Source organism: Cyphellophora europaea (genome assembly GCF_000365145.1).
Source record: "Cyphellophora europaea CBS 101466 unplaced genomic scaffold supercont1.10, whole genome shotgun sequence".
Lineage (NCBI taxonomy): Eukaryota > Fungi > Ascomycota > Eurotiomycetes > Chaetothyriales > Cyphellophoraceae > Cyphellophora > Cyphellophora europaea.
This window is the reverse complement of record NW_008481798.1, coordinates 901,747-927,786: the sequence shown is the minus strand read 5'-3', so window position 1 is coordinate 927,786 and position 26,040 is coordinate 901,747. Positions and strand designations below refer to the sequence as shown.

Sequence of the window (26,040 nt, the reverse complement as noted above, 5' to 3'; positions counted from 1 at the left end):
AAATGTGTTTGGTGAAGAGGACATGCCATACTACTACCTCAAGGCTGTCTTCAGTCCGGAAAGGCTGAGGAGGAGCTAAGAAGAGGTAGCGATATTCACTCAAAGTCGACTGCAGTGTTACTCTATTGTAATCCATGCGGCGGAGCGTCCAGAATGTACTACGACCCCGTACCTACGTTGATAATAGGCAAAGTAGAAACAATGCTCGAGCAGGCAGTGAATCACGGCAAGTGGGTCCGATACCTTGGCGTGCAAGGCCCAGGCGTCCAGACCACTTCATCCTCAACTTCATCTGTTCTTGGTGACACATAAGATCTAGCTCCCCCTGCAATACTGTTCAAGACACATTGGAAGCAACACTACCTTAGGGTCCCGAAATGTCCGCGGACCTCCTGGAAGCTTTCGGTGGCAACGGCTTCGAACCTCAAGGGCAACCTCGACAACCTACCCAATTGAATGATAAACCACTACAGCAGAACCCAGGACAGCACGGCACGGGATTAATTTACCAACGGACATTTGACTCCGAGGCTCAACCTCCAAAGCCCCAAAATGAATCACTATGGACAGCGAGGGAAGGTGGAAATGATGTGTTGTTTGATGCAACCGATGAGGAGAGCGGGGGACAAGCAGATGACGACTTCGGCGATTTCGAGGACGTGGAACAGCTGTCTGCACAGACTCGAGCTCACGCTTTGGCCGTAGCTACAGAGAAGAAGCCTCCGCATGCGTTGAAGGAGGCCCAATCAGAGGCTCCCCTTGTTGACCTGCTGAGCCTCGACGATGTCCCGGGACATATCTCTTCAACTCCGATTTCTTCATCGGGACCAGCGCCCCTGAATGAGTCGTTCGCCTCAGAACAACTTCCAGCTACGTCACAGCCTATTTCGCGTCCTCCCCTTCCAAACGAAGATGATGGCTGGGGTGACTTCGAAGCTCCGGGCGATGCTCAACGTGAGATTTCATCGTCTAGAGGTACACAGTCTGGCAAAAACGTGTACTCGACAGGCGCATTCGCGGAAGCCCAACCACAAGCACCACCCTCTGATTTCCAACCGGATGACGACTGGGATGCTTTTGAGGACGGCCAAACAGAACCTGCCCGGCCAGTGGGTACGTCGCATCCACATCTGGACACGAACCCGGCTCATACCACTTCTCGGATAACTACGGACCAGTCACTCCCAACAGACGATGATGAGTGGGACGCCTTTGAAGACGGCAAACCCATCCCCGAATCTGTGACCGCCACCACCACAGCAGAACCTCCCTCGAAACCCTCCCCACACCCCTCCTCTACCTCTAATCCCACCACCTCGGCGACCCCCCCTTCAGCCACACGCCCAACCAACATTCCCCCACCCTCCACCCTGCTCTCCCTCCTCCCCACAGTAATCTCCACCCTAAGCTCCACAACCCCACCACCCACCGCCCCCCAGATCCAGCACCTCTACCACACGACAGCCCGCATCGCCGCCGCCCGCTCCCTGCGCTGGCGCCGCGACACCCTCCTCTCGCAATCCACGCGCATCTCCGCCGCCGGTGCCGCCGGCAAATCCGGCATGAAGCTGTCGTCGCTCAACAAGGGCGAAGCGGCGCGCGAGGAGCGCGAGGCCGCCGAGGCGCTCGCGGCCTGGAATGGTGGGGTTCCCAAATGGCACGGCGTGCTGAGGGAGGGGGGTGTCAAGGTTGAGTCCAAGGGCAAGGGGCTGCGCTTGCGGCTACCGTTGGGGGTGCGCGGGTTGAGCGCGCGTGAGGGCGGCATGGAGGCCGCGTACGTATGTCCGGTGTGTGGGATGAAGAGGTCGGAACGCGTCGTGGGCGTGGATGAGGGCGAGGAGGATGTGTTTGGCGAGTTTTGGGTGGAAGGCTGGGGCCATCGGGCGTGCGCTGAGGTGTGGTATGCTTGGAAGGGCTTACTGGGCCAGCGCTGAGATTCGAAGATTACCGAGGGAAGCATGACAATCTAGCCTGTCGATTAATGATCCTGATGACTAGGTAAAATAGTGTCCCGTTTCCAGCCGTTTCGCGCCGCAGACTCAAGCTACTGTGGGGAGGTCTTCTACATCTACCGCTCTCCGCGTGCATTTATCTCACCTGCATCCCCCTTGCGATCTCTTCATCCGTCAGATCCTCCTTGACCTTCTTCAAGTACGTATCAAACCGATTCGACACATTAATCACATGCTCCAGCACCGAATAGTCCATATTCTTCTTCTTAAACATGGCCAGCTGCCGCGCCGTCGTGACCGCGTTCCGAATCTGCCTCCCGTTCATATCAAACCCGGCCAACTTATCAATGTGCCTGTGCAAATCATCCGTATCCACGGTATCGGACTCAAACGACTTGAGCCGGTTGATGAAATTCTGCCACACCTGCTTGCGCTGCGGCTTGCCGAGCGCCTCGTAGTGCAGCGCGAGCTGAATGCGCGACTTGAAGGCTTCGTCGAAAGTGGCGACGCGGTTGCTCGTCAGGATGAGGATCCCTTCGTAGTACTCGAGGACGCGCAGGAAGACGGAGACGAGGGCGTTGCGGTGCAAGTCTTCGAGATCGCGCGTCTGGAGGAAGACCTCCGCTTCATCGAGCAGCACAACGCAGTCCCACGTCTTGCCGAGGTAGAGCACGCTGGCGAGGTATTTCTCGACGTCTTCGGGATTGGTGCCGATGTCACCACAGGTGATGCGGTATAGTGGCTTTTTGGCATATTCGGCCACGCTTTCCGCCGTTAGGGTCTTGCCTGTTCCTGGGCCTCCGTGGAGGAGGACTATGAGGCCGTTGCCTTTCCCGCTGATTAAGTCGGTGGATTTCGAGATCTCGATCTTGTTTGTGACGAGTGCCATGATTAACTCCTTGGTTTCGTCATCGACGACCAAGGTGTCGAAAGCCTCGTCGTTCCAGTTCACCTCCGCGGCGTTTGCAACCAATAGGTTCACTGTCAAACGTTAGCTTTTGGAGTTTTCAGGAATTTCCGTCAGCCATACTCCATTTCTTCTCTTGCATGTTGAATCCGAAGATGTTAGGCGGTAGGAGTAGGGGAAACTGCTCGCTAGGTGGCTCATCCCGTGCCATAGCTTCTAGTCCTAGGTCGTCCCTGACGTTATCAGCACGTCCCGGTTTGCCTTTCTTCGCGGTCGCGTCCGTATGCATCTTTTTGTAGGTCTGCATATCGACCATGAACCTTGCCTCGGTCTATGCAATAGTCAGCCCATTCGAGTCGGCTACAAAATCATGGATGCTCACGAAATATTGATCATGGCTATAGTCCCATCCAGTATACGACACAAACTTCATGTTCCGGCATTTCCAGAATTTGTGCCCTCTATCACGCAAGTGTGCAGACACACTCTCGTCTGCGTATGTCAGTGGTAGGACAGACAGATCCTGGATTCGAAGTGGCCGGTCTGCTGACGCATCGAATTGAACCTTTTGGCCGCGGGTAGAAGTCTGGAAGTTGCCATCATATTGCCAGAACTGCCCCTGGAGGGACATGGATACTCTCAGGCTTTGTTCCTTGTTCTTGCCCGTGTCATCGTCATTCACGACAGCCGATGTTATTTCTGGCCATGTGGACAGGGTGAAAGCATGGTCGTACATGTAACCGGCTTCCTTGTCACGCTGGAGCACAACCTCATTCGGCAGCTTCGAATATTAGCGTTAGACGGAGCAAGCGGAGGACAGTCATTCGTAGCTTACAAAAATGTATGGTAAGAACTTGCTGGAGATGACCTTTTCTCTGAGCTGCGAATCCACAATCGCGTATTCCTCACCCATGTACGTACCAATATACTCGTCGGAGAAACAGCGTAAATGCTGTTGATGTTTCGAGGGAAGACGGGTGACAAGTGACTCGAACAGAGGCCTATCGTGATAGAACCACATGTAAGGAGCAACTAGCTCCGCACCACGGTTGAACGATGGGTACAGATGGCTCTTTTTGGAATCTTTTGACGCCCTTTTGAGGGCAGAGGAAAGGTCTCGCGATATTATGCGGATGCTTTCCGACTTAGGAGCCGGGTCACCATCGGCAACTGTCTGCCTATTTCCTTCGCAACAGACGTACGACTTGAAGACGACAAATGAGAGTCCTTGATGCCGCTCGACATACAGCTCCATGTTCGACACCGGGCCTCGTCCACGCAGGTGGTTGTCTGCGCCACTCGCTGACAAGAAATATGGCGTGTGGTTGTATACGTTATGGGAGTCATCTTTCTTGCACGACACCCGATGGAGAACCGTAAAGTACGCTTCCGGTCGAGACTTGCGAGAAGTGCCTGGCTCGTACTGTTGAATCGTCTTGAGGAGATCCTTATCGGTAGTGTGACGATCCAGGCTGAGTGTGTTGCAGAGATGGGCCTTCCAATCGATCTGTTCCTGCGTACTTGAGACATCCTTGGACCTCCGACGAGACTTGAAAGGGCGTTTCTTGAGACCAGTCTCGCGAGGGTTAATTGCTTTTTCTGTGTCGCCCGATGGTCCCTGAAAGTCCAGGCGAGGGGGGGAGGTGGGATCATTTGTTGAACGGTCATTACCAAGCAGCAGCTGCTCAAGTTGTGTCTGTACCACGATATCAGAACTGAAAGCATTACGCCCGGAGCTGAACTCATGTTACACCAGAGAACAAACTTACCGGGCTTACTCCAAGCTTTTGAATCAGCAGTGGAAGCAGCTCTTGTGTGGACTTCTTATCGTCTATTGTTCCATGCTTTCTGCGATTCTTCGTTGGACCCGATGGGCCGTTGATGGGATTGCAAGATCCTTGTCGGTTTGATGAGCCCACATCGGGATTTTCGACGCTAGATGATAGCTCTTCTGACTCCGTCTCACTATTCGCAGACATGGCTCGACTGGCGACGCCCTGTCTGTTCTTACTTGGTTTGAGACTTTTGCGAACTCGAATGGGATTCATCAAGGTGGGCTCAATTGGGTCCAAGAGGTCAGACCTTTTCACCGCGCGCCTAGATGTCACGTCTGAGTCCCTGGGTCGCACCTCTGTCAGTAGCCGGTGATCCAGGCTCGCAAAATTTGAAGACTCCAACCAAGGATCTAGATCTGGCTCGTTCGTAAGCACCCCAATCTCTTTTTCGCGATTTATCTAGACGTGAAGTCGTTAGACTAGACAAGAGCCGTGATTGAGATAAGGGTGACTGGTTAGACCTACTTGATTAATGTGTAACTTCTGCGCCAGAAGGGCAAGATTCTGGTTGGCTTCCTGCTTATTGCCGGCGGTTTTGTCCTGGGAAATGGTTGAGCTCACGTTAAGTGCAGCCGAATTCAGCCAATCAACAATGTTATATGGTTGGTGATTAGCTCCTGATCTCGGTTCCGCGTCGCTGTCAGTTGTTGCCGTGTAGTAAGAGTTCGAGAATGAGCGTGAGCGTGATAGTTCGCGTTCGTATCTTCGTACCCTTGCACGGCGTCTCGTTCCACTGCTACTGCGTGATCGTGACCGCCGGTCCCTTGGGTTAGAGTTCGAGGATTCTGATAACGGAGGCGAATATATGTCTGGGACCGGGCTTCGTGACTTTGGTACAGGTGTCTGTCCAAGTCAGCCATCAAAGGCATTGAATTAAGCTTAACTCGGGGCGACTTGCAGCGATGGAAGCCAACGCTTCTTTGTACTCCCTGAACCTTCTTAATGCTTCGGCTGCAGGCTCGTCCTCGTCGTCCTCGTCGTCCTCGTCGTCCTCGTCGTCGCCCTCGTCGCCCTCGTCGTCCTCGTCCTCGAGCGTATCTCTAAAATCTTCAGAGTCGGAGGCGTCTTGTTCCGTGGACCAGTGCTGATCTTCTCTGTCGAAGGAACTCTCAGCGCCAAAAAGCATAGACATTGCAAGAGCTCATAGTGATGAAGAAGCTGTCAAGGAGTTGTGGACAAAAATTATGAAGAGTGATGAAATGTTGTGCGACTGAAAAAGTGGACAACGTCAAAGCTCGAAGCAGAAGGGACGTTGCGCGTGCCTAATCTTTGCCTAATTGTTGCCGGTACTTTGGCGATCGTTGCTGGACCACAGGAACAGTGACAAGTGTCGGGTGGCTGTGGTCGGTACTAACGCATCATGCAGCTGCCAGCCTAAGCGCGGGATGGGACCTCGACAAGCCTCTTTAGCAATTGCTCAAAATCGGCAGGATTATGCGGAACTCCTGCTTCTCACTCGTGTAGCATGGGAGATATACGACCCGGTGCATAATCGACACTATTGCACGCAACAGACTGATGCTTACCATGTGCAGAGATCTATTGCATTGGGCACGCTGAAAGCTAGGACGAAACGACCAGATTCCGTGCCGACTCATGGGTCGCGTCAGTTCCGGCTGAGCACGAAAGGTTGACGCCCCGGCGCGGGCTGCGCCTCCTCGCGCGACCCAATATTGGAAGGCCTAAAGCTTGTCAACGAATCGCGGGGTTGCTTAAGTAAGAATAACGACCAAAGTTCCCTCGGGTTGTGGCCAAAACCCCGTGCAGGTAAGTCGTACGCTGCAATGACATCGTGGTCGATCTTTTGTCGAACAGTCAAAAGAAGATAGGTTGCTCCTCATGTTCGACGCCCTATAGCGCCGACCACAGCCACGGCAAAGGCAATTGTTTAACCTGCTTTGGCGAGTGTTCAATGCTCAAGCAGCGCACATGGCTGTTGTGAAATCCACCTCGCTGGTTCGTGAATTTATCGAGGCAGACACTACCAATCAGTACGTAGGCTCGAGTATAGCACGTACTGGCATCAGCGTGCTAAATGGTACAGATCTGTCGACCCCGCGCATGAAGCCTTCCAGCAAGGTATAGTACGATTTCGAGACAGCCTTACTCAAGACCTGAGGAAAGCCAGTAAGGCTCAGAAATCAGCTAGTATTGAGGCAGTATGGGATACAGTAGAGGCCGCACAAGTCACATACGAGTCGAAGCATGGACAATCCAAGACTTGGGAACGGCTACGGAGATTCAATGGCACGCTTCAATATTATGGCAACATTATGGATGTACTGGTCCAGCATCATCCAGAATATGTTTCTCTTGCTTGGGGCGCCATGAAGTTCTTGTTTACTGTGAGAATGCACAGTCATCCAAATTGATGGTGTCTCTGACAATTGGCAGACGTTTTTAAACCACGAAGCTACAATCTCAGCACTAGCAAAGGCGCTTTGCAAGATTGGAAACATGTTACCGCGCGTCCGGCTAGCGATAGCGTTATATCCCACGAAGCGGATGAAAAATGCTATATCCGACTTGTACGCCTACATCATCCGCTTCCTCATCAGAGCTCATGATTGGTATGAGGAGAATTGGCTCAAGCATATTTGGCACTCTGTGACTAGACCTGTTGAGCTTCGATACAATGACATTCTTGATGAGATCTCGATCCGAACTCAGATAGTCCATGACTTGGCTGTCGCTGGAGGGCAGGCAGAACAGCGCGTCATGCACGAGAAGCTCGATGCTGAAGGCAGCCGAGTCATGGCCTTGGAAGCCAAGATTCAAGAGATGAACGCGCTCCTAATCGGTAGATAGCTCCCCATTTGGTGTTGAAAGTCTGCTGACAATTCGCACAGCCTTCAAGACAATGGCGTCAGGGGCATTCCTTGATACAAATCACCGCCTCACAGACCTTCAGATATCCAATGTCCTGGATTTCGTTGCCGATGTTCCCCTGCCCGACCCGGCAAAAGCACTGCGCTTTGGGATGTTCATGCGTGAGCAGCGCCGAAGCAAGCACGCCGCGAGGAATCCAAACCACGCGTGGGTGTCACCCAGGCTACAAACTTGGTCGGACCAAGGAATCTCCTCGCTAGTCACGATACGGGGGGCATATCAATCCAGGAATGACATGAAAGACCTTTCAGTTGAACTTGTTGAGCTCCTTCAATGGTCTAACTTACCTGTACTCTGGGCATTGAAATCGACAGGCAAGGATATCCTCGATGCTCAACAGCCTTCTGCGATTGACGTGCTCAAGTATCTGACCTCGCAAGCCCTTCGACTAAACTCAGCAGCCCCTACCGAGGCTTCAATGAGTTCTGTCTGCATGCGTTTCAAGACCGCAAAGACACTGGATGAATGGATTGCAATATTGGCATCTTCGATACCGGATGTGGCAACAATCTACCTGGTCATCGACGTTGAGATTCTCAATTATGCATTCACAGATCTGTCCGGATCTTTTTGGCCAACGTTCTTCTTCAAGCTTACCAACGAGCTCGAAAAGCATGCGTGCAAGACATGTGTCAAAGTTGCGCTCATTAGTTATGGACCGACAAATCTGGTGTTGCCTAGCAATCCGTCTCAGGCTTCGAAGTACTGGGTGTCAACCGCTAGGGCACCACCACGTCCCTTGAAGGCAAGCTCCCGACGCAGCACTTCGGGAAGTGTTAAGGGAAAGTTTTCCACCCATACTGGTGGACAGCGCCTCAAAGGCTCACTCATCCGTTTCAAAAAATGATACTTGTTGCGATGTTCGACAATGCACAAGGAGAAATATGTAGCGATAGTACTTACGACTTATAATAACGTGGCACAATCTGGCAAAGCAAGCAGGACTAGGCTGTAAAGCCTTAAGCTTATCCTCCTCCAATGTATGTGCGTGTCAGATCTGTTGGGACGGTCTCTGGTTTTCGAATCTGAGGTCATATACCAAAGCCGGTTTCGCCGTTAAGTCACGGAGATGTACCAGATATACTTGATTCTTGGCACCCATAAAGGCCAAGAGAGGTATGAGAGAGCTGCATTGGTATAAGTCGTGGGAGGCACCTTGCTGGGGCACGTGAACACGGTGGTGAGTTGATGGTGAGTCGAATTAAGAATTCAACTTGGCCTCTTAAAGGTACAAACTTGCCAAGACCCGGAAGTGATTTCCGAGCCTCATGCGATCTCGACAACTTTGTGGATCCTTGCAGATGCTCTTTTGTAGACGCCAGATTACTTGATGATGAAGCCATCGTCGCGGTGCGTTAGGCTTCTGTCTTGGGGTCATACCCCTCGCGCGAGGTCATCAGTAGCACAGAAACGATTCTTTGCCGCGGTAGCGGATGGCATCAAGTACATTCACCCTGGCCCTCGAATTGTCTGCCTTCACTAACTGGTGCAGCCCATACGATGTCGTTGTTATCGGTGGAGGTCATGCCGGTACCGAAGCCAGCGCGGCCGCTGCAAGATCTGGTGCTCGCACTGCACTCGTCACGCCCTCGTTATCAAATCTAGGTGTATGCTCCTGCAACCCAAGTTTCGGTGGCATAGGAAAGGGAACAATGCTACGAGAAATTGATGCGCTCGATGGAGTCGTTGGGCGCATTGTAGATAAAGCCGGCATACAATTCCGCATGCTCAACCGGAAGAAAGGCCCTGCAGTTTGGGGACCACGCGCGCAAATCGATCGAGACCTCTACCATCGATATATGCGGGAAGAGATATTATCTACGCCGGGATTGAGTGTTGTCGAGGGCAAGGTCGCCGATATCATTGTGTCAAAAGAGGGTCTGAGTGATGGTGTGGCCAAGGGTCGGATCACAGGCATTAGACTCGAGGGCGGCCAGATTATTCCCGCCTCGCAAGTGATCATTACGACTGGCACTTTCCTTGGTGGCGAGATACATATCGGCCTCGAGACGTATCCGTCGGGCCGAATGGGTGAAGCTGCGACCTTTGGTCTCAGCAAGTCCCTTCGTGAAGCAGGATTCTCGTTGGGCAGGTTAAAGACTGGCACACCACCTCGCTTGGATATGGATACCATCGACTTTAGCGCTCTCGAACGGCAGCCAGGCGACTCTCCGCCGTCTCCTTTCTCCTATCTCAACGACACCGTCCAAATTGGTGATGAAGGACAGATGTCCTGCTGGAGTACCTATACAAATGAAGCAAGTCACGCTATTGTGCGCGAGAACCTGGACAAGTCGATACACATCCGTGAGAGCGTGCGGGGACCGCGATACTGTCCGTCACTTGAATCCAAGATCATTCGCTTCGGTCACAAGCCACGGCACATGATATGGCTGGAACCAGAAGGCCTGGAACCGAACAAAGTTATTTATCCCAACGGTGTCAGCATGACCATCCCTGCCGATGCGCAATACGCGCTTATGCGTACCGTCCGAGGACTCGAGAATGTGAAGATGCTTCAGCCAGGCTACGGAGTCGAGTACGATTACATCGACCCGCGCAATCTCTTCTCGACCCTTGAGACTAAGCTCATTCGCGGTCTTTTCCTTGCTGGTCAGATCAACGGTACGACTGGTTATGAGGAGGCCGCTGCACAGGGCGTCGTGGCGGGCATCAATGCTGGCCGATCTGCACAGGGTCTATCTCCATTCACCCTGTCGAGAAGTGAAGCGTTCATCGGCATTCTGATCGATGATCTAATCACCAAAGGCGTCTCCGAGCCGTACAGAATGTTCACCTCCCGGTCGGAATATCGTATGAGCTGTCGCTCCGACAATGCCGATCTCCGGCTTACAGAGAAAGGCCGTGCGGCCGGCGTTGTGAGCGACAAGCGATGGCAACGCTTCCAGACGGACAAAGGCCAGATGGAAGACCTCCAGTCGCGACTCGAAAATGTCAAGATGAGCAGCCAAGGATGGCTTGGAGCTGGACTCAATGTTCGCACGGATTCAAGCATGCGCTCAGCATTCGACATGCTGAGGCTAGTAGGCATGGACATTGACACGTTGGCACAGCGCCTGCCAGATCGGCTCTCATCGGCTGCAGCAAACTTCAGCCCAGGGATCAGGAGGAGAGTTGAGATCGAGAGCATATATGCGCCGTACATTGTGATACAGGCAAGGGCAGCAGCATCATTTGAAAGAGATGAGATGCTGCAGTTGCCACGAGATCTGGACTATGATCTAGTCTTTGGGCTCAGCGCTGGGGAGAAAGAAGTGTTGAAGTTGGTGAGACCAGAGAGCGTCGGCATGGCCAGGCGAACAGAAGGTATCACGCCAGCTGGCGCTCTGCGGCTCTTGAAGCATGCGAAACGTCTCCGGAATCATGACATTGACGACATCGCCTTAGGACCAGAGACACTCGCGCCAGTGCAGCCTTCATCAGTGCAAGGTAATATAGGCGCAGTCTAGTGCGCCTGCGCACGCATGTTGTACAAATACTATATAGAGCACAGCGCTATTCGCGCCTGGTGCCACTTCATGTAGCCATATATTAATGACCTCCCCCAACATCTTCACCACTGCTCGACGTCCCGGATGATATTTCCGTACCGCAAAGCCCCTAAGTTGCTTAGTCATCGCAACTTGCATCACAAGCTTTTGACGCGAGCTTCGACCAGATCTCTCATTATCAAGCCCAAAGCCCAACTTCCAGAGTCGGCCCGGAGCCCTTTTGCGTATACTGTACCTGGCTGTATAGAGCTTCAGGATGCTATGGCGACGGCATCACTGCGACAGGTAGCAGTGGCAGCACGGAGGGTGAGAATTTCGGCGTTCCCGCTGCGATCCGTCACGCTCCAAGCTGGGGGCACGCGACAGCTGTGTGGTGCTGTCGAGGTTCTGCGGCGGGGGAGAGACGCTCCAACATGCCGGCGAATACCGTTGTGGTCCAAGGGTATAGAGATTCCCGGCGCGAGAGCGACATACTCGGCGCAATCGAGAGACATCTCGACCACTCCATCCCAGGCAACTAGCACAGCATCATCTGCCTCCCGGACGTTCCTACGCCATGCATCACGCTCGCTCTCACAAAGGAGCTTTCTCCTACTCACTGCTCGATCAACCCAGATCCGCCACGCCTCTTCCAGCACCCCGGCCACCCCACCCAAGAAAGCGACCGAGATCCTCAAGCAACCCATCAAAACCCTCTCCTCCCTCACCCCCCACGAGAACATCTACAACCTCCCCAACATCCTCACCTTCACGCGCCTCCTCGCCGCCCCCGCGGTCGGCTACCTCATCCTCTCGCCCAGCTACCCGCCCATCTACGCGCTCAGCCTCTTCTTCTACGCGGGCGTCACCGACCTAGTCGACGGCTACCTCGCGCGCCGCCTCAACCTCCACACGGTCGTCGGCTCCGTCATCGACCCCATGGCCGACAAGCTGCTCATGACCATCTGCACCGTCAGCCTGGGCGTCACGGGGATCCTCCCCTGGTGGGCCGCGACCGTCATCGTGGGCCGCGACGTCGCGCTCGCCATCTCCGCCATCTGGTGGCGCTGGATCAGTCTGCCGCCGCCGAAAACCATGGCGCGCTATTGGGACTTCAGCCTGCCGAGTGCGGAGGTGTATCCGACGGAGATCAGCAAGATCAACACGCTGCTGCAGCTGTTGCTGATTGGGAATGCGATGCTGTTGCCGGTGCTGCCCGAGGCGTGGGTCGCGGCGGGGAATCTGTGGGGGGTGTTTGAGGGGTGGTGTGGGCTGGTCGCGGGCACCACGGTGTGGAGTGGCCTGAGTTATGTGGGGAATAAGGACGCGGTCAAGATTGTGAGTCAGGAGCAGATGCGGAGGGCGCTGGAGGAGAAAGAGGCGGGGCCGGACAAGGAGACGAAGTAGAGAGAAGGAAGGGCCTTCATGTGTGTATTGTTGGGACAGCGGGGGACTTGTATGAATAGATCGGGCATTGCGGCGGAAAAGCACATTGCATTGGCTAGGCGGAGCAGGAATCGTGTTTTCTACATACGTCAAGCGGGCGTCGGCGAGGACATTCTTTCTACGCCTTCATCCGCTTCCTTAGTGTCCGCATCGCTAGCTGCGCGGCTTGATTGCCACTCCTTTCATGTCCCGCCCTGCTGCCAATATGCAACGAGCCCTTTACCTACCCACGGCCCTACCCAAGCGCTGGCCTGCGGTCGTCGGCGCTGTATCCGGCCAGCTACCCACTGCGTCACCCACTTCAGCCAAAAAGGTCTCACTGTTGTGCACGCCCGTCCCGCCAAGCACGACGCGGACGCCCGGTACGCTTGCGTTGACCTGTGCCACCATCTTGGCTTCTTCGTACGTCACGCCTCCAACCATGAATACCACGATATCTTGCGGCTTGTCTCGTGTGTGGCCCTCGAGGAAAGGGTACTGGATTTCTTTCAGCCGGCCCTTGATGAGGTTCTGCAGTGTGGTCTCGAGACGTGGCGAGTGCTGCGTGTACACGTTCTCCACACCCTTGAGATTTAGGTTGCGCCGGAACTGACTGAATGGTGAGGCGGCCGAGTCGAAGAGGTCGGTGAAGCCGCCCGCTACCGGAGCGGGCTGCAGCGAGTGGTGATATGCGAGGACCTGCGGGATGATGGCCAGTTTGTGGGAGGATATACCGGCAACGGTGGTGAGCAGGTCGAGGAGCACGGGGAGCGCATTATTGGGGTTGCGCTCGTGACGAATCGCGTACAGGGCCACGAGGCGGATCTTGTTGTCGGCAGGCACCGCAGGATTTTGGATGTGGCTCTGGAGCGTACGTAGGTCGGCCGAATGGTTGTCGTTGCAGACGAGTGACTGCTCGAGTTCCGAAACATCGAGTAGATGGTCAGCCGCAACTCGGCGGGAGAGCTCTGACACCAACGCAACGTGCTTAGAGACATTACCAGACAGTTTGCGGAACTCCGGATAATCCTCGACGAAGCGTTTCATGTCGGCTATGGATTCGATCTGGGCGTTGGACTTGGTGCGGGACTGGTATTGTTCGACATATTCTTTGATATTGCCGCCCAGATCGCCGAAATTTTGGTACATGTTCTTTTTGAAGAAGGGGTCCTGATCTTGGGAGAGGACGATCTCCTTGAGTTCAGGCCTAATGTCTGGCACGGCACTGAGGTCAACTCGGCCGTTGTGAATGCCGAGCAGCTCATGCACTTGTGCTTGGTACGTCCACTGCGACAGTAGCGGAGTGATCGGATCGTCTCTTCGGTCCATAATGAGGAGAATGGCTGGGGTGTCTGTCTTGCGAAAGTCGAACAGCTGTTCCTCCTGTGTAATCTGATACCGCACCTCGGTGGCCAGCTTGTGAGCCATGCGACTATTCTTCTCGTAGCGGATAAGCGGGTTCTTCTTCAGCGATAGCAATAGTGCTATCACACCCTCTGTTGTCCGCTGCAATGCGTCTGTATTCCACAAATCTGGGCTATGGCTCCATAACCGATGTTTAGGAAAGCCCAGATTCAACGACATGAGATCTGGGTTGATCACAATGTAGTCCGCAAAATACTCCTGCACCGCCTTGACGACCTCATGGTCATCCGCTTCTGCCAATCTCTCGAGACTCGACTTCCGTATGATATTGCTGAAGTATATATTGTACTCTCCGTACTTGGGCTCTCGCAATTCGTCAATCAGGAACTGTACCGAATCAGGTGATGGTCGGACGAAGCACAAGCATCGCAGGTGCCGCATCCGTTCTCTCGCGGCATTGTCAAGACGATCGATAAGGAAGACTTCGTGTTTGAGCAGGGCTGATTGGGTGATGGCGGTCGACACTATTGAAACGGTGTCGCTATCAAGGAGGAGGATTTTCATCTTGGAGGACTGAGAGGCCGCAGCGCCCTCGCCCGTACCAGCGATCTTGGAGACATAGTGCTGGAGAGCGGCAGCGACATCCATGTTGAACCGCTGTCACCGAATGCGCTGCTACCTGTTCATGGTCGGGATTTGCTGCCTGCGGCGGTGACACGGGGTCTCAATTCGGGATTTCGGAGACGTGCCGAGTCTCGAAGACAGATCCGGACAGCTAGAGTCGTTTGCGACGGTGTATTAAAAAGTCGCTGCCTGACCTGATCACGGGTCTAATTGCTGAGGCGTGAAGTGTGGCTGTAGAGAGGTGGTCGAATGGCATGCAGGGATGATCGGCAGCGTGCGTCCAGGCTATGACATCGTTTGTTGATGAGCCGACTACAAATTCTTGAACCACCCCGCGTCCTTCCACACGATCGTGTGGGTCAGCAGTTGGCATTAGTACCATGTCTGAAGCTCGTCTCTTGCTTCTCAACTCTCTCCGACCTGTGTCTTCCCGCTCAGACCCGTCAGCATGATTCCCGGCATTGACAAACGTGGGTCGCTCCTCATCCCTTCATCTCCCGCCCTGGCTAACGACCACCAACAGCATTTGTAGCCCTGGCTGATGCCACGGGGGCATCTACCGACGAACTCAAGCTCATCTTCAGCTTCTTGACTTCGTACCCGTTGGCAGCTATACTGAAGCGAATACCCGACCGGTCACCATGGATGAAGAATGTCTTCATCATCAGCGTTTCCCTCTTCTACCTGGTCGGCCTTTTCGATCTATGGAGCGGTATTCGCACCCTTTTCATTGATGCAGCTATGACTTATGCCATCGCGTATTACATCGACGGTAGTCTTATGCCATGGATTGGCTTCGTTTTCCTCATGGGCCACATGTCTGTCAACCATATCCACCGCGAGATCCTTGGCCAGCCATCTACCATTGACATTACTGGTGCTCAGATGGTCAACATTATGAAACTGTCTGCCTTCTGTTGGAATGTCCATGACGGCCGTCTTCCAGAATCAGCCTTGACGGATTCTCAGAAGTCTCGTGCATTGACCGTTATGCCACCGATACTCAAATATACTGCCTGGGTACTCTTCTTCCCCTCTCTCATGGTGGGTCCAGCCTTCGACTACGCCGACTACAACAGCTACATCAACACCAGCATGTTTGATAGTCCACCAGGAAAGCCTGCACCACCTACGAAGAAGTCTCGTCGAATTCCACGCTCCGGCAGGCCCGCCCTGATGAAATGCCTCACCGGCCTTGCCTGGCTGGGTGCTTATCTGGCACTGAGCCCCCGATTCAACACAGCTGCAGTCACCTCTCGCGACTACATGTCTTACTCTTTGCTTCGTCGCATTGGGATGCTCTGGGCTCTCGGCATCGCCACTCGCACCAAATACTATGCCGTGTGGACGCTCACTGAAGGGGCGTGTATCCTCTCCGGTCTGGGTTACAATGGCATGTCTCCCTCTACCAACACGCCACGTTGGGATCGCCTGGAGAATGTCAATCCATTTGGCATCGAGTTGGCACAGAACTCTCGGGCCTACCTCGAAAATTGGAACAAGAACACAAACTACTGGCTGCGGAACTACGTCTATCTGCGGGTGACGCCTGCTGGCAAGAAGCCTGGGTTCCGCGCTTCACTTATGACATTTGGCACCAGCGCCTTCTGGCACGGTTTTGCGCCGGGATACTACCTAACATTCATTCTCGCCGCGTTTGTGCAGACGGTGGCCAAGAATTTCCGACGATACATCCGCCCATTCTTTCTTGCACCGTTCAAAGACAACTCTGACAAGAATCCGGCTGCACTACCAACGAAACGCTATTACGACTTCTTGTCCTGGCTCATAACGCAGGTCTCGTTCTCCTTTGTCACGGCGCCTTTCGTGCTGCTCTCCTTGCACGACAGCATGATGGTCTGGGCACGGGTATACTTCTACGTTCCGATTGGTGTCGCGGCTGCTCTGGCATTCTTCAGTCCATTTCTCCCCTTCAAAAAGATGTTGGTCAAGAAGCTCGATGCACGCAACCAAAGACCGGACGGGAAGCTCAGCAGGACTCATTCTCACGAATCACTCGACCCACCCACCTTGCTTGGCTTGCCCCATGACCCTGGGGCGCAGATCGATGACGCAATTGACGAAATTCGTACCGAGATCGAGGCAAGACGCAGGCGAGGGAGTGTTGTGCAGATGCCCACAGGAAACGAGCTACGTAAAATGGTCGAGGACAAGGTGGGACGTGGTTTTAAGATCGAGACGGACAAGGAGACTGGACGCATCAAGGTCAGTGTGGGCGGCGAGACAGCTGTGGTACCGCAGGTAGGTGTCAAGAAGGATCTCTGAGGGTGTCTGATCTAACGGGTCCTGTGGGCTTCGTGAGTCAACCACTTCATTCGATGCAATGAGACGGTGGAGCCCGAGGACGCGGATTGAACTGTTGAGCGCCAACAGCACTCTAACATGACCAGGCTCTAAGGCTTGGGCGGTTCAACATAAGCCTTACCCTCACATCGGTGACTCAGCTACCGGATGAGCCACTACCCCTTCCCAACTGGGAAGCCTCGTTCTACGTTGTCCATCCATATTGTCTGTTGACGGCAACGACTATATACTGTGGTCTCAACACTACATTTGTCCTCTTTTCGAGATATGCTTCTTGCCACAACTACTGGAGTACGGTGAACTGGCGAGACGGCGTGTTTGGTATAACAAGGACATGTGGCCGGCACGCGCGAAATGCGCCGTAAGCTTTGGTCTCGTTATGGCGAAAACGGGACCGGGCCTTCAGGAGTTGATTGGCATGAAGCACAGGAGCCAGATATCAGTTCGACGGGTCACGGGCTTTTGGGTCCTTGATGGGATGGGCTAGAGTAGGATGGTCTGCTCCAATGTCTAGCTCCTCTATATGAGCCCAGCCTTGAGCAGTCCAATATCGCTACCGAAGATCGTGCCCTGCACGAATATAAACGCTCAACTATCCAATCAACCTAGAGAGAGATACGTCGCCGGCTCCCACAGATTGGCCCGTGAACCTCTCATCACAGATAGCATTGTCTCATCTGTTTTGCTAGCCCTGACCCTTCCTCCATCAAGGTGCCTTTGCTACGGCGTATACCGTGCATCTGTCGAAGGACAGCGAACGAGGTCCTCGGCACATCAAGTGACGGGCGACAGGGATCCTTGCGCCGCCCACCAATAACCATCCACCTCGCCAATCGAACAGCCCGAATGCGCAAACAAGGTCAGTCAGTCAGCATGCTAGCTTGCCTTGTTTTCCCGCCTGCCCGCACACCTGGCGCATACCATGACGAAAGCGATGAGATGCAGTATCTACTGCCAGGCGAAGAGAGGCAGGTGTTGCGGGTTTCGGTTTGAAGGATTTATATTCCCGTGCTTCTCAGCCACTGTTGGTGTGGCGTCGAAGACTTGATAGATCAACATCATCGCCGCACACTGTCGCTCCTTTGCGCCGTCGCCGTCGCCAGCCTGACTCCATTGCATAACGCTCACCCCTCTTCCTACATCCTTCCGCGATCAAGGCGCCCACACCAGCGCAGCAGCCCATCCCCAGCACCCAGCACCAACACACCAACCCACACCCACCCCGCCCCCCCGCCGCCTCTCCATCACCCTAGGACTCCGCAATGGGAATCCCCTACTCCCGCCAAATCAACCAAGCCTTCGACCAAGTAACGCCCCTCGTCGCGGCGGGCTTTCGCGTCCTACAAACCACGCGCAACATCTCCATCCTGCTCGCCGTCATCCAGGTCCTGACCGTTTTGCTGTTGGGTTTGATCCTCATCGTGCTGCTGGCGCTGCTGGTCAGCGTGAACCCGCATTTGGAGGAGCAGCGCGACGAGCTCGTCACGCCCGCGCTGCAGAAAGTATGTGAAGGGAGCGTCAGGTTGGGGAGGGGGTTGGCTTGGTTGCTTTGGATTTCGGTACGTGCTAAGTGCTTTGTTGTACGATCTTTACCGTCCCTTGTTCTGTGTTGGGTTTGTGTGTTTGGTATTTGGGTGACTGGAGGATGGCGAGTTGGGTGTGCACCCACCCGTGGAGCTCGTTGGCGATCTCCACCCCACACGTGCCCGGTGGCTTTGGCTCTCTATTGTGCGCCTATTGCCTGCGCACGGCTCCCCTTGCCTCACGTGCGTCGAGGAATCAGCGACTTGGCCCCTGACGCGGACACCTCAGTCGCCTAACCCCCTAAAACACATTGCCGTGGCTGCTGCTTCAGGCCCAAACCAAATTCGACTCCAGCCTCAGCCTCCCCCCCCCCCTTTCCCGCTCCCCTCTTTCCCCCCTTCTGAACGCAACTGAATCTCTCGTCCCTCTCAAAAACTGACAAACGCCTTTCCTCCAAAACAGGTCGTAGGCAGCATGGTCGGCGGCGGCCTCGGCATCTACTGGACAGCCAAACACGGCGATTTGGGTGAGGAGGCCGAAGTGGACGCTGAGGTCAGGGAGGAGGAGGCTGTCAAGGAGGCGGAGGACAAGAAGGGGGAGGAGGTGGAGGTGGGGGGATGAGGATAAGTGAAACTGTACTGTACGTACCTAAGGCTCTGAGTTTATAGCCTGGCGGCGTGTGTGCGGTAGGTGGGTGTGGGAAAGGGTGTGAAGGGTCTTGGAGGGGTGGAAAGAGCATCGGGATAAGATGAGACGGGATGGGATTTAATGGTGCTAGGGCCGGCGTGGCGTGTTTCTTTCACTCGAGCTGAGATGTGTGGTTTCTCAGGTGGTACAGTCCCAACCCCAGCAGCAAGCGGCGTTGCGGCATCAGGTAATCTCCATAATGCATGCCGCCTTTGGGGCCTTGCCCAACGGATGCCTTGTACGACGTCTCTACAAGCCTTTTCGGACTTGGTATCTCAACCGGACTTTCCACTGCTCACGAATGATATCCATCTCTCAGGTGCAGCTAATGCCCAGTTGTGCAATGTGTGTAGTTGAGTGGGTGCCGCGGGTTGATCCTCAAGATGTCAAAAGCAGGCTGCCGCTCCAGTGACATCAGGTACAAATCAAGTACTATACGATATGAGTAAGTGGGCCCGGCCCAAAGTGGTTGCCTTCTGGGAGATACGCCTCCACTGAACGTCATGTCCATGAACCAGACAGCAAAAACAGTTCTTTTCAACGGAGCAGAAAAGTACACTGAAAGCCCCCTCCAAACCACCCACAAATTTCGCAGAATTGGATCGTCTGGCTATGCCATATAGCGTATATACGGCCTTCGTAGCCAACCGATCAAACGAGGCTGGAAACCTCCATCATCTATGTCGCAAGACCACACAAGTCAAGTCTAGTATATACACTACACCGCTGTGACACACATCAGCTCACTTCCCCCACAGCAGTTGTTGTAAACCCCGACTCCTATGGCTCAGCCCAAAGTTATGTCTTCCGTGTAACGCCACAATCCGTCACATCCGCCACCATCAACGGCTATCCTATCAGACCTACCTTGGCGTGGCTGCTCCAGGACGGATAGAAGGGCTAGATACTTCACATCAGAAGGTCGATGGGGGCGAATCGCAGGAGGAACCGGACTCCCACTTCCGCACTTCCGACATCCATGTGAGGATGTCCGCTCAGCGCTTCCGGTGCTGAGACGCGTCCTTGGATTGGAATGTATGTTGCGGTTCCTGCAGCGGAATTTCTTGGGGGGATACGGGTGGGTATAATGCCAAGATTCAGGTCTACCGTAATGGTTTGACGTCTTTCTGGCTTTCGCACTACGAGGCTGTATCGATTGATTTCCTAGAGAAGGGGGGTCTTCTGAGTATCAGGTGCTTTTCCGTGAGACATGGGTTTGTTTTTAATTTGGGAAAAACGATCTGCATGCTAAGAGCTTTCGAACAGCCCCAGGAGCGTGTCGAGGGTTGGCTGACCAAGGTACAATACTAGCCACATAAAATGGAATGGTTGTCGCAACTCGGGACTCACCGTGGACGTGCCGGAAGGTCTCACAGGCCATTTGAACTGGGTTTTTCTTTCGAGGGACTCACGGCGCGTCAATGGAGGCACATCGAACGTGGATGTTCCTAGAGTCTGCATGAAAACTTGAGTCCGGCGTCTTCAATTAATTCATGTTAGTGCTTGTGATGTGGCAACGACGATCTCGAAAGGAGAACGCTTTGGATGATGACCAGGCCGGTCGGACTCGGGCTTCACTCAGGAACATGGTGTAGCTGGAGAGTATACCGCCCTTTCCTGCTATTTGCAGCGTTTGGCGCTGCGTAGAGTACATCATCAGACAACTCGTGAATCGACAGAGTTGATCAAGCGGGCGCTTGGTCCGACCATGAATCGTGTATGACGTTCCATTTGCCTCTGAACACGTACTAGTGTAGTCTGTGAGGCGACAACACCGAACGATATTCAAAGATCGTTCAAATAACTGGGACGAAGCATTTTACCCACTTTGATCAGCCGTCTGGGCATGAACAAAGTCAGAGAGTCTGAGAAGCAGTGAGCTTGAATCCAACGCTCGGCTACCAGCTCCCATCTGGTGTCTTTGAAGTTGATCAGCCCAAGGATTGTAGACGGTCGAAGACGCTCGGGTGTTGGGATTGCGCTAGGACATTCGCCGGATGCGTCTCACTGGAACGATAGCCAGCGCTTACCCGCTCTAGACTGAGCACCATGGTTGTGAGCCGCTCAAATTTGGAAATGGGAGTGTTCTTCTGAGGTTCACTTCACTTTTCCAGCCGTTGATCAACCTAGGAGGTACAAGGTGCACGGCATATACCCCTTGATGTTCAAGTGACAACGGCACCCCGAGAAACCAGGTTTTCCCGTCCAAGCTGTCGAACTCGTGTTCTGAATCTCTCAGCGCCGAAAGTTTGCGGTATCAGTAGTGGCAGTATTTCGATGGACTCGCGCGTTGGTGATGTGCTTTAGGCTTCCGACCTAGCGTTTTGACCTCGCGGAGACGCACGCACAAGACGGAAGGGTAGACTCCCGATCCGCCTAACTTTTGTAGTGGTAACGCCAGCCCCAGAGCCAGGCGTGAGGCGACCGTCTGACGACCCGGCGCTGGGAAATGGTGATCTTGAGATGGCCAGGACATCCCTACGAGATAGGACAGCGTCTGTCGATAGTATGTTGCTTCGTAGCGATAGTCCTTACATCAGGGATGTATGTTCAGCGGCACGTATTAGGGCTTTTCGTCGAGTGGGGTGCTTTAACGAGGCTTTTGTGTTTAAGGAGGACGGTACCAGGGGCATGACAGCGGACTGGAATCGGAGTGAAGTCGGTGTGTACGTCTGGTAATCGGAAGTGCTGTCAAGGGACATGCAGCTCACTCTGGCCTGGAAGAGCGCTTGTAGCTGCTCTATTGACAAGCAAAACGAGAATAAGAGCAACAAAAGATGAGGTTGGGCCTAAATCCATACGCAGACACACTTGCGAGGCTCTCACGCCATCAAGACAGAGCAGCCCTGACCGCGCCCACAGAGCGAGATAATGGCCGCCGAAGCAAAAGGAGGTCAGAGAGCATACTTTGCTCCTGCTGCCTATCGGTAACCTTCGAGTAGCGGGTCCTTGGGGGGGGCAGCATAGGGCTCTACGGCTGCTTAGAGCTTCTTCCCGGTCGTTGAGACTTTCGCTTGTTCCTGACGCCGGAAGCAAGCATAGAGTGTCTCTCTGTTGGTCCCAGCCGGCTACAATGACCGCAAAGCAAGCAACCCCGTATTCCCCTTTTGCTGACCAGGAAGTTTTCCACCAACGAGTTTCACCGAGTGCTTTTTTTGCAAGAAACAAAACCTTCACATCCCAATAGGTTTTTTGGCTTTTGATGAATCTCCCACCCGGTCGCCAGGACGCGTAACATCAGAGTTTTTGCGCATTGGGCCAGCAGCAAACCTGTCTCGATTCTAACCCCCGGGGGGAAGAGCAGCGGTCTCCACAGGTGGAAAAAGGGCAATCGCCAGCAAGGTTGTCGGTAGGCACAGCCCTCCTGCACGTAAAGGCAAGATTGCGTTACCTCAATCATCCGACGGTGGCAAGCAACTCGGCCCCCTCTTGCTGTAGATCGTTTACCAACGGGAAGCTATCGTTAATACAAACGTCGAGGTTTCTTTAGTCATTACTCGGCTGTGACTGGGTTGACGGCGGCTACTGCCGCAAGGGACTTCGTTCTCACTCGACGCCAATGACGGGATCCTGGGTGCGAAATGCGCCGAGGTTCGCCGAGCAAGCCCTCGCTCTCGTCAGAGGAGGGGTAGCTAAGGTGAGGCAGGGGGTTGAGTGTGGAGGCAGCAAGGAGTCGTCGACGAAATCGAGCTCATCCTTTGCTTGAGCCGCACATCAATAGCGTAATAAAACAAGAACTCGGCTTGCTGTTCAGGAGTAATGACATGTAACAGGGCCTGAGGCCCCCATGGTTCATTCCTAGCGTGCGCAAGGCCACCGCGCCGGCTTCAGAGTGCCGCGGAGTTGCTGTGGTCTCTCGCGCGATCTGAGGCGCTCGCGCGGCCAACGCTTGTCGAACTAAGATGAAACGTATGACTCGTCTTATTGACAACACCTTTGCTATGGCTACAGTCACTCCCATCTCGCATGGTTGATGCCCGTTAACAGTCCTCTGATCACCTGCCTTACGCAGCCATGGACGAACCGCCCCTCCTATGCAGTAGCTAGCCACAAGAGTAGTCGGCGGGGTTTGGGGCGATGCTGTCCTCTCGCTCCTGTGCCCCTCCGTCACTTGACCCAGCCGCTCCTAATGTCTGATGTCTTGATGTCTGATGTCTGGTAAACTCATGATCCGTGCACCCCGATCCGCCTCTGATTTGCAGGCTCATGCCAACTCCTTTTGTCATGCCATCCCCACCTCATTCGCCATCTCCTTACGCATAATCATGAAACATATCAGATGAACCTCCCCATACCGTATTAGCAATGGTAGCAAAATAAATCACAATAGCCTTCCCAAACCCCGTGATGCTTTTGTTGGCCGTCGGAATCATTTCGGAGCGTTGATAACAGGCTCTTGGTCGAACAAGGCATCAGTAAAATATATGTACGCAGAAGTGAACTTCCCAGCGCAGTGACAAGCGCCAGACAGGTGTGAGTCCCCGCGCCATTTCGCAAGATAGTACCATTTCCCTCATAAGCTGACGTGCCCGCATACGTTCCATCTCTCCCGGACAAGACCCCAAGAAGATGGTTCTGCTGCCGTAGAACTTTCAGTGATGTTGCCCATACGCGACACGGGACTGTCTTTAGCAGTCGATATCACAGATTTGTAGCTCTTGCGGCAAGCTGCCCTTTATTAGCTCACAAGGAGGATATCGGAGGCAGTCTCATTTGATGTCATGGCTGAGAATGGTTCGTTGTTGACCACTGAGACAGTTGGGCTGGGTTTTGACCGTAAGACGGCTGATGGAGCTGCGAGCTCGCACCGTCACCATAGTATGGTGCGCGGCCAGCGTACAATTGCGCGTTGGCCTGTCCAGATTCGCGCCGGTCCTCACCAGGTCGGTGGCCGTCAATAGGTGACGCGGTGGAGCCCATACTGTAGCCAGGTCGGTAGCTCAGGTTGGTTCGGTTCTCCATTGACACAGGACTCAGATTGCTGATCGGGCGCTGCAGATTTGGTGGAGGGTACATCATTGGTTGAGATCGATCACCCATCAGAGGAGGCATCGTAGCCGAGGTTGGAGTCTTGGAGTCGTAGCCACGGTTATAGCTCGCATGGTCATATGAAGCATACTCAGTTGGTCGTTGCCCAGACATCTGAGGCGTAGCAACCGGTGTCTGCAGGTAGCTAGACTGCATGGGCGGCACGCCAGCCGAGTAACCGCCACTGGGAGCTTGAGAGATCGGAGGGTAGTACTGAGCCATTGGATATGGTGCGCGATAATCCTGAACATAGGCCTGATGACCCATGCCATACCGGTAAGCGTTCTGGCCATCACGGATTCCGTCCACCTCTTCCACCTCTTCTATCGGCGATCTGAAGCTTTGCTTGGAGGTCAGCTCTGGGCGCGGCCGAATGTACTGGAGATTTTCGGTTTGCCCCGGTGTTCGCAGGTTATTGGCGATGACATCGTGCACGTTGTAATAGCTGACTAGATGGTGGGTCACGCCTTGAACAGTCACACTCATGGTTTTCTTGACCAAGCCATCAGGTTTGAAGCCGTAGCTGTCGATCAGTGATCCAATGAGCTGCCGCTCGACCTCAGTAGGCGTTCTCTCATTGCTTCCAAAGGACCCGTTCTCGCTGCCAAGGGAGCCGGGATAGGGTTCGCCAGGTCGACTCGGGCGGCGATTCTGCTTCTTCATGGCGCGCTTCTTCTCGCCCGGAGGAAATGGCTTGTCCAACTCTCGATAAACGAGAAAATTGCCGAGAATGCGCGATGGACTCCAGGTAACACCATCAGTCCATCGCTTGATGCCTGAAGCGTTTTCTTCGTAGATGAAGACAGAGCCGCTGCGAATGAGGGAGCTGCGCTCCCGATCGTGAGGGCGTCGCGGGACATGAGAGAGATGACCTTGGAGACATGCTTCGAATAATACAAGAGCGTCCTGGGTAGTTGAGACGTGGCCTTGAAAGGTCGGTTGCAGAGCAGCACCTCCGGAAGACATGATAGCGGTAGAGAGCTGCGAGCGCAGTTGAGGAGATTATAGTTCGCAGGGCTGTCAGCAAGGTATGCGCACAGCCCAGACTTTACCGGCGAGAGCAAGGACTGATGGTTTGAGCTTCTAGTTCGAAGCGAAACTCAAAGAGCAAGATGTGCAACGACTAGCTTTGAATAAAAGCCAGCGCGAAGAAACACCTGCAGGACAAATCCGGCGACTGAGGGAGATGAAGCAAGTGAGGCCAGTGAACAGAAATGACCGGCTGTGTCGTCGATATTTGATGGATCGCCAGCCACGATTGAGGATAACAAATGACGAGATATACTGTTTTGGCGAGGATCGATGGTCGATGGTCGGACGGGCAAAGGGCCCCTGGTGGAAGCCACCTAAATCAACGCAGGCTTTTTGGGAACCCGTCTGGGGAAGTGCAAAGTTACGTGATGGGGCCTGGAGGCCTTTCTGGCACCTGAAGTCGTCCCCGTAAATCAAGGTTGACCGAATTAGGAGGCTGTGTGTGAAGAGCTCGAGCTTATAGTGAGGGGCCAACAGCCAGACCCAGAGGGGAGATGAGGCAACCCTGATAGACTTTCGGAAGTAATGGAAAGAATGAGTTCCCTGACTGAGTTCGACGGGGGGGAAAGCAGACGAGTGCTTGTAATGTTGTGGTGCGCTTGTTTGTGCGGGTCCAGAGGAGCTTCGTGGTAGAGTTGTGAGGGAGGAGCGGGCGCTACAGGTTTCTGCCACGCGCCTCAGGTTTAGTGCTGGGCCAGTAAAGTCAAAAATTCGAGGTGGCCGAGTCGAGCGTTTTGAATAGTGGCAGACCGGAAGCTCTGATGGCTGCTATTGCGAAGGGAAGAGATGATGGAGCACACGTTTGTCGAAGCTACCGAGCTTGGCCCCAGAGGCTGGTCACCGGGACGATGAGGAAAGGCGATGGAAATTCTGGCTGGAGGATTGACAAGACCGCTGAGCGAGGGTTCTAAGAGTATGTTGTGCATATGCCCCGATTATTGAATAATGAATCCGTG

General features: G+C 54.0%; 9 protein-coding genes across 9 annotated transcripts; 6 read left to right on the top strand and 3 right to left on the bottom strand.

Annotated features, from left to right (window-relative positions):
• Positions 1-377: 377 nt before the first annotated feature.
• On the top strand, positions 378-1,934 carry HMPREF1541_09448 (uncharacterized protein; the record flags this gene model as incomplete). The annotated part of the gene is made up of 1 exon (XM_008714122.1): positions 378-1,934. One exon carries the CDS (start codon positions 378-380, stop codon positions 1,932-1,934), a length of 1,557 nt encoding a protein of 518 aa, XP_008712344.1.
• A 154-nt stretch (positions 1,935-2,088) lies between these two features.
• Positions 2,089-4,838, bottom strand: HMPREF1541_09447 (uncharacterized protein; the record flags this gene model as incomplete). Its single annotated transcript, XM_008714121.1, has 5 exons — positions 2,089-2,933; positions 2,983-3,190; positions 3,242-3,640; positions 3,695-4,555; positions 4,629-4,838. 5 exons carry the CDS (start codon positions 4,836-4,838, stop codon positions 2,089-2,091), a joined length of 2,523 nt encoding a protein of 840 aa, XP_008712343.1.
• A 1,785-nt stretch (positions 4,839-6,623) lies between these two features.
• Positions 6,624-8,430, top strand: HMPREF1541_09446 (uncharacterized protein; the record flags this gene model as incomplete). Its single annotated transcript, XM_008714120.1, has 4 exons — positions 6,624-6,685; positions 6,739-7,039; positions 7,089-7,494; positions 7,544-8,430. The coding sequence occupies 4 exons, from the start codon at positions 6,624-6,626 to the stop codon at positions 8,428-8,430; spliced, it is 1,656 nt and encodes a 551-aa protein (XP_008712342.1).
• A 486-nt stretch (positions 8,431-8,916) lies between these two features.
• Positions 8,917-11,053, top strand: HMPREF1541_09445 (tRNA uridine 5-carboxymethylaminomethyl modification enzyme GidA; the record flags this gene model as incomplete). Its single annotated transcript, XM_008714119.1, has 2 exons — positions 8,917-9,026; positions 9,076-11,053. The coding sequence occupies 2 exons, from the start codon at positions 8,917-8,919 to the stop codon at positions 11,051-11,053; spliced, it is 2,088 nt and encodes a 695-aa protein (XP_008712341.1).
• Positions 11,054-11,356: 303 nt separating this feature from the next.
• Positions 11,357-12,481, top strand: HMPREF1541_09444 (uncharacterized protein; the record flags this gene model as incomplete). Its single annotated transcript, XM_008714118.1, has 1 exon — positions 11,357-12,481. One exon carries the CDS (start codon positions 11,357-11,359, stop codon positions 12,479-12,481), a length of 1,125 nt encoding a protein of 374 aa, XP_008712340.1.
• Positions 12,482-12,739: 258 nt separating this feature from the next.
• HMPREF1541_09443 (uncharacterized protein) lies at positions 12,740-14,512 on the bottom strand (the record flags this gene model as incomplete). Its single annotated transcript, XM_008714117.1, has 1 exon — positions 12,740-14,512. The coding sequence occupies one exon, from the start codon at positions 14,510-14,512 to the stop codon at positions 12,740-12,742; it is 1,773 nt and encodes a 590-aa protein (XP_008712339.1).
• A 424-nt stretch (positions 14,513-14,936) lies between these two features.
• Positions 14,937-16,774, top strand: HMPREF1541_09442 (uncharacterized protein; the record flags this gene model as incomplete). Its single annotated transcript, XM_008714116.1, has 2 exons — positions 14,937-14,958; positions 15,012-16,774. 2 exons carry the CDS (start codon positions 14,937-14,939, stop codon positions 16,772-16,774), a joined length of 1,785 nt encoding a protein of 594 aa, XP_008712338.1.
• A 1,301-nt stretch (positions 16,775-18,075) lies between these two features.
• On the top strand, positions 18,076-18,958 carry HMPREF1541_09441 (uncharacterized protein; the record flags this gene model as incomplete). The annotated part of the gene is made up of 2 exons (XM_008714115.1): positions 18,076-18,372; positions 18,800-18,958. The coding sequence occupies 2 exons, from the start codon at positions 18,076-18,078 to the stop codon at positions 18,956-18,958; spliced, it is 456 nt and encodes a 151-aa protein (XP_008712337.1).
• Positions 18,959-23,743: 4,785 nt separating this feature from the next.
• Positions 23,744-25,018, bottom strand: HMPREF1541_09440 (uncharacterized protein; the record flags this gene model as incomplete). Its single annotated transcript, XM_008714114.1, has 1 exon — positions 23,744-25,018. The coding sequence occupies one exon, from the start codon at positions 25,016-25,018 to the stop codon at positions 23,744-23,746; it is 1,275 nt and encodes a 424-aa protein (XP_008712336.1).
• Positions 25,019-26,040: the final 1,022 nt, after the last annotated feature.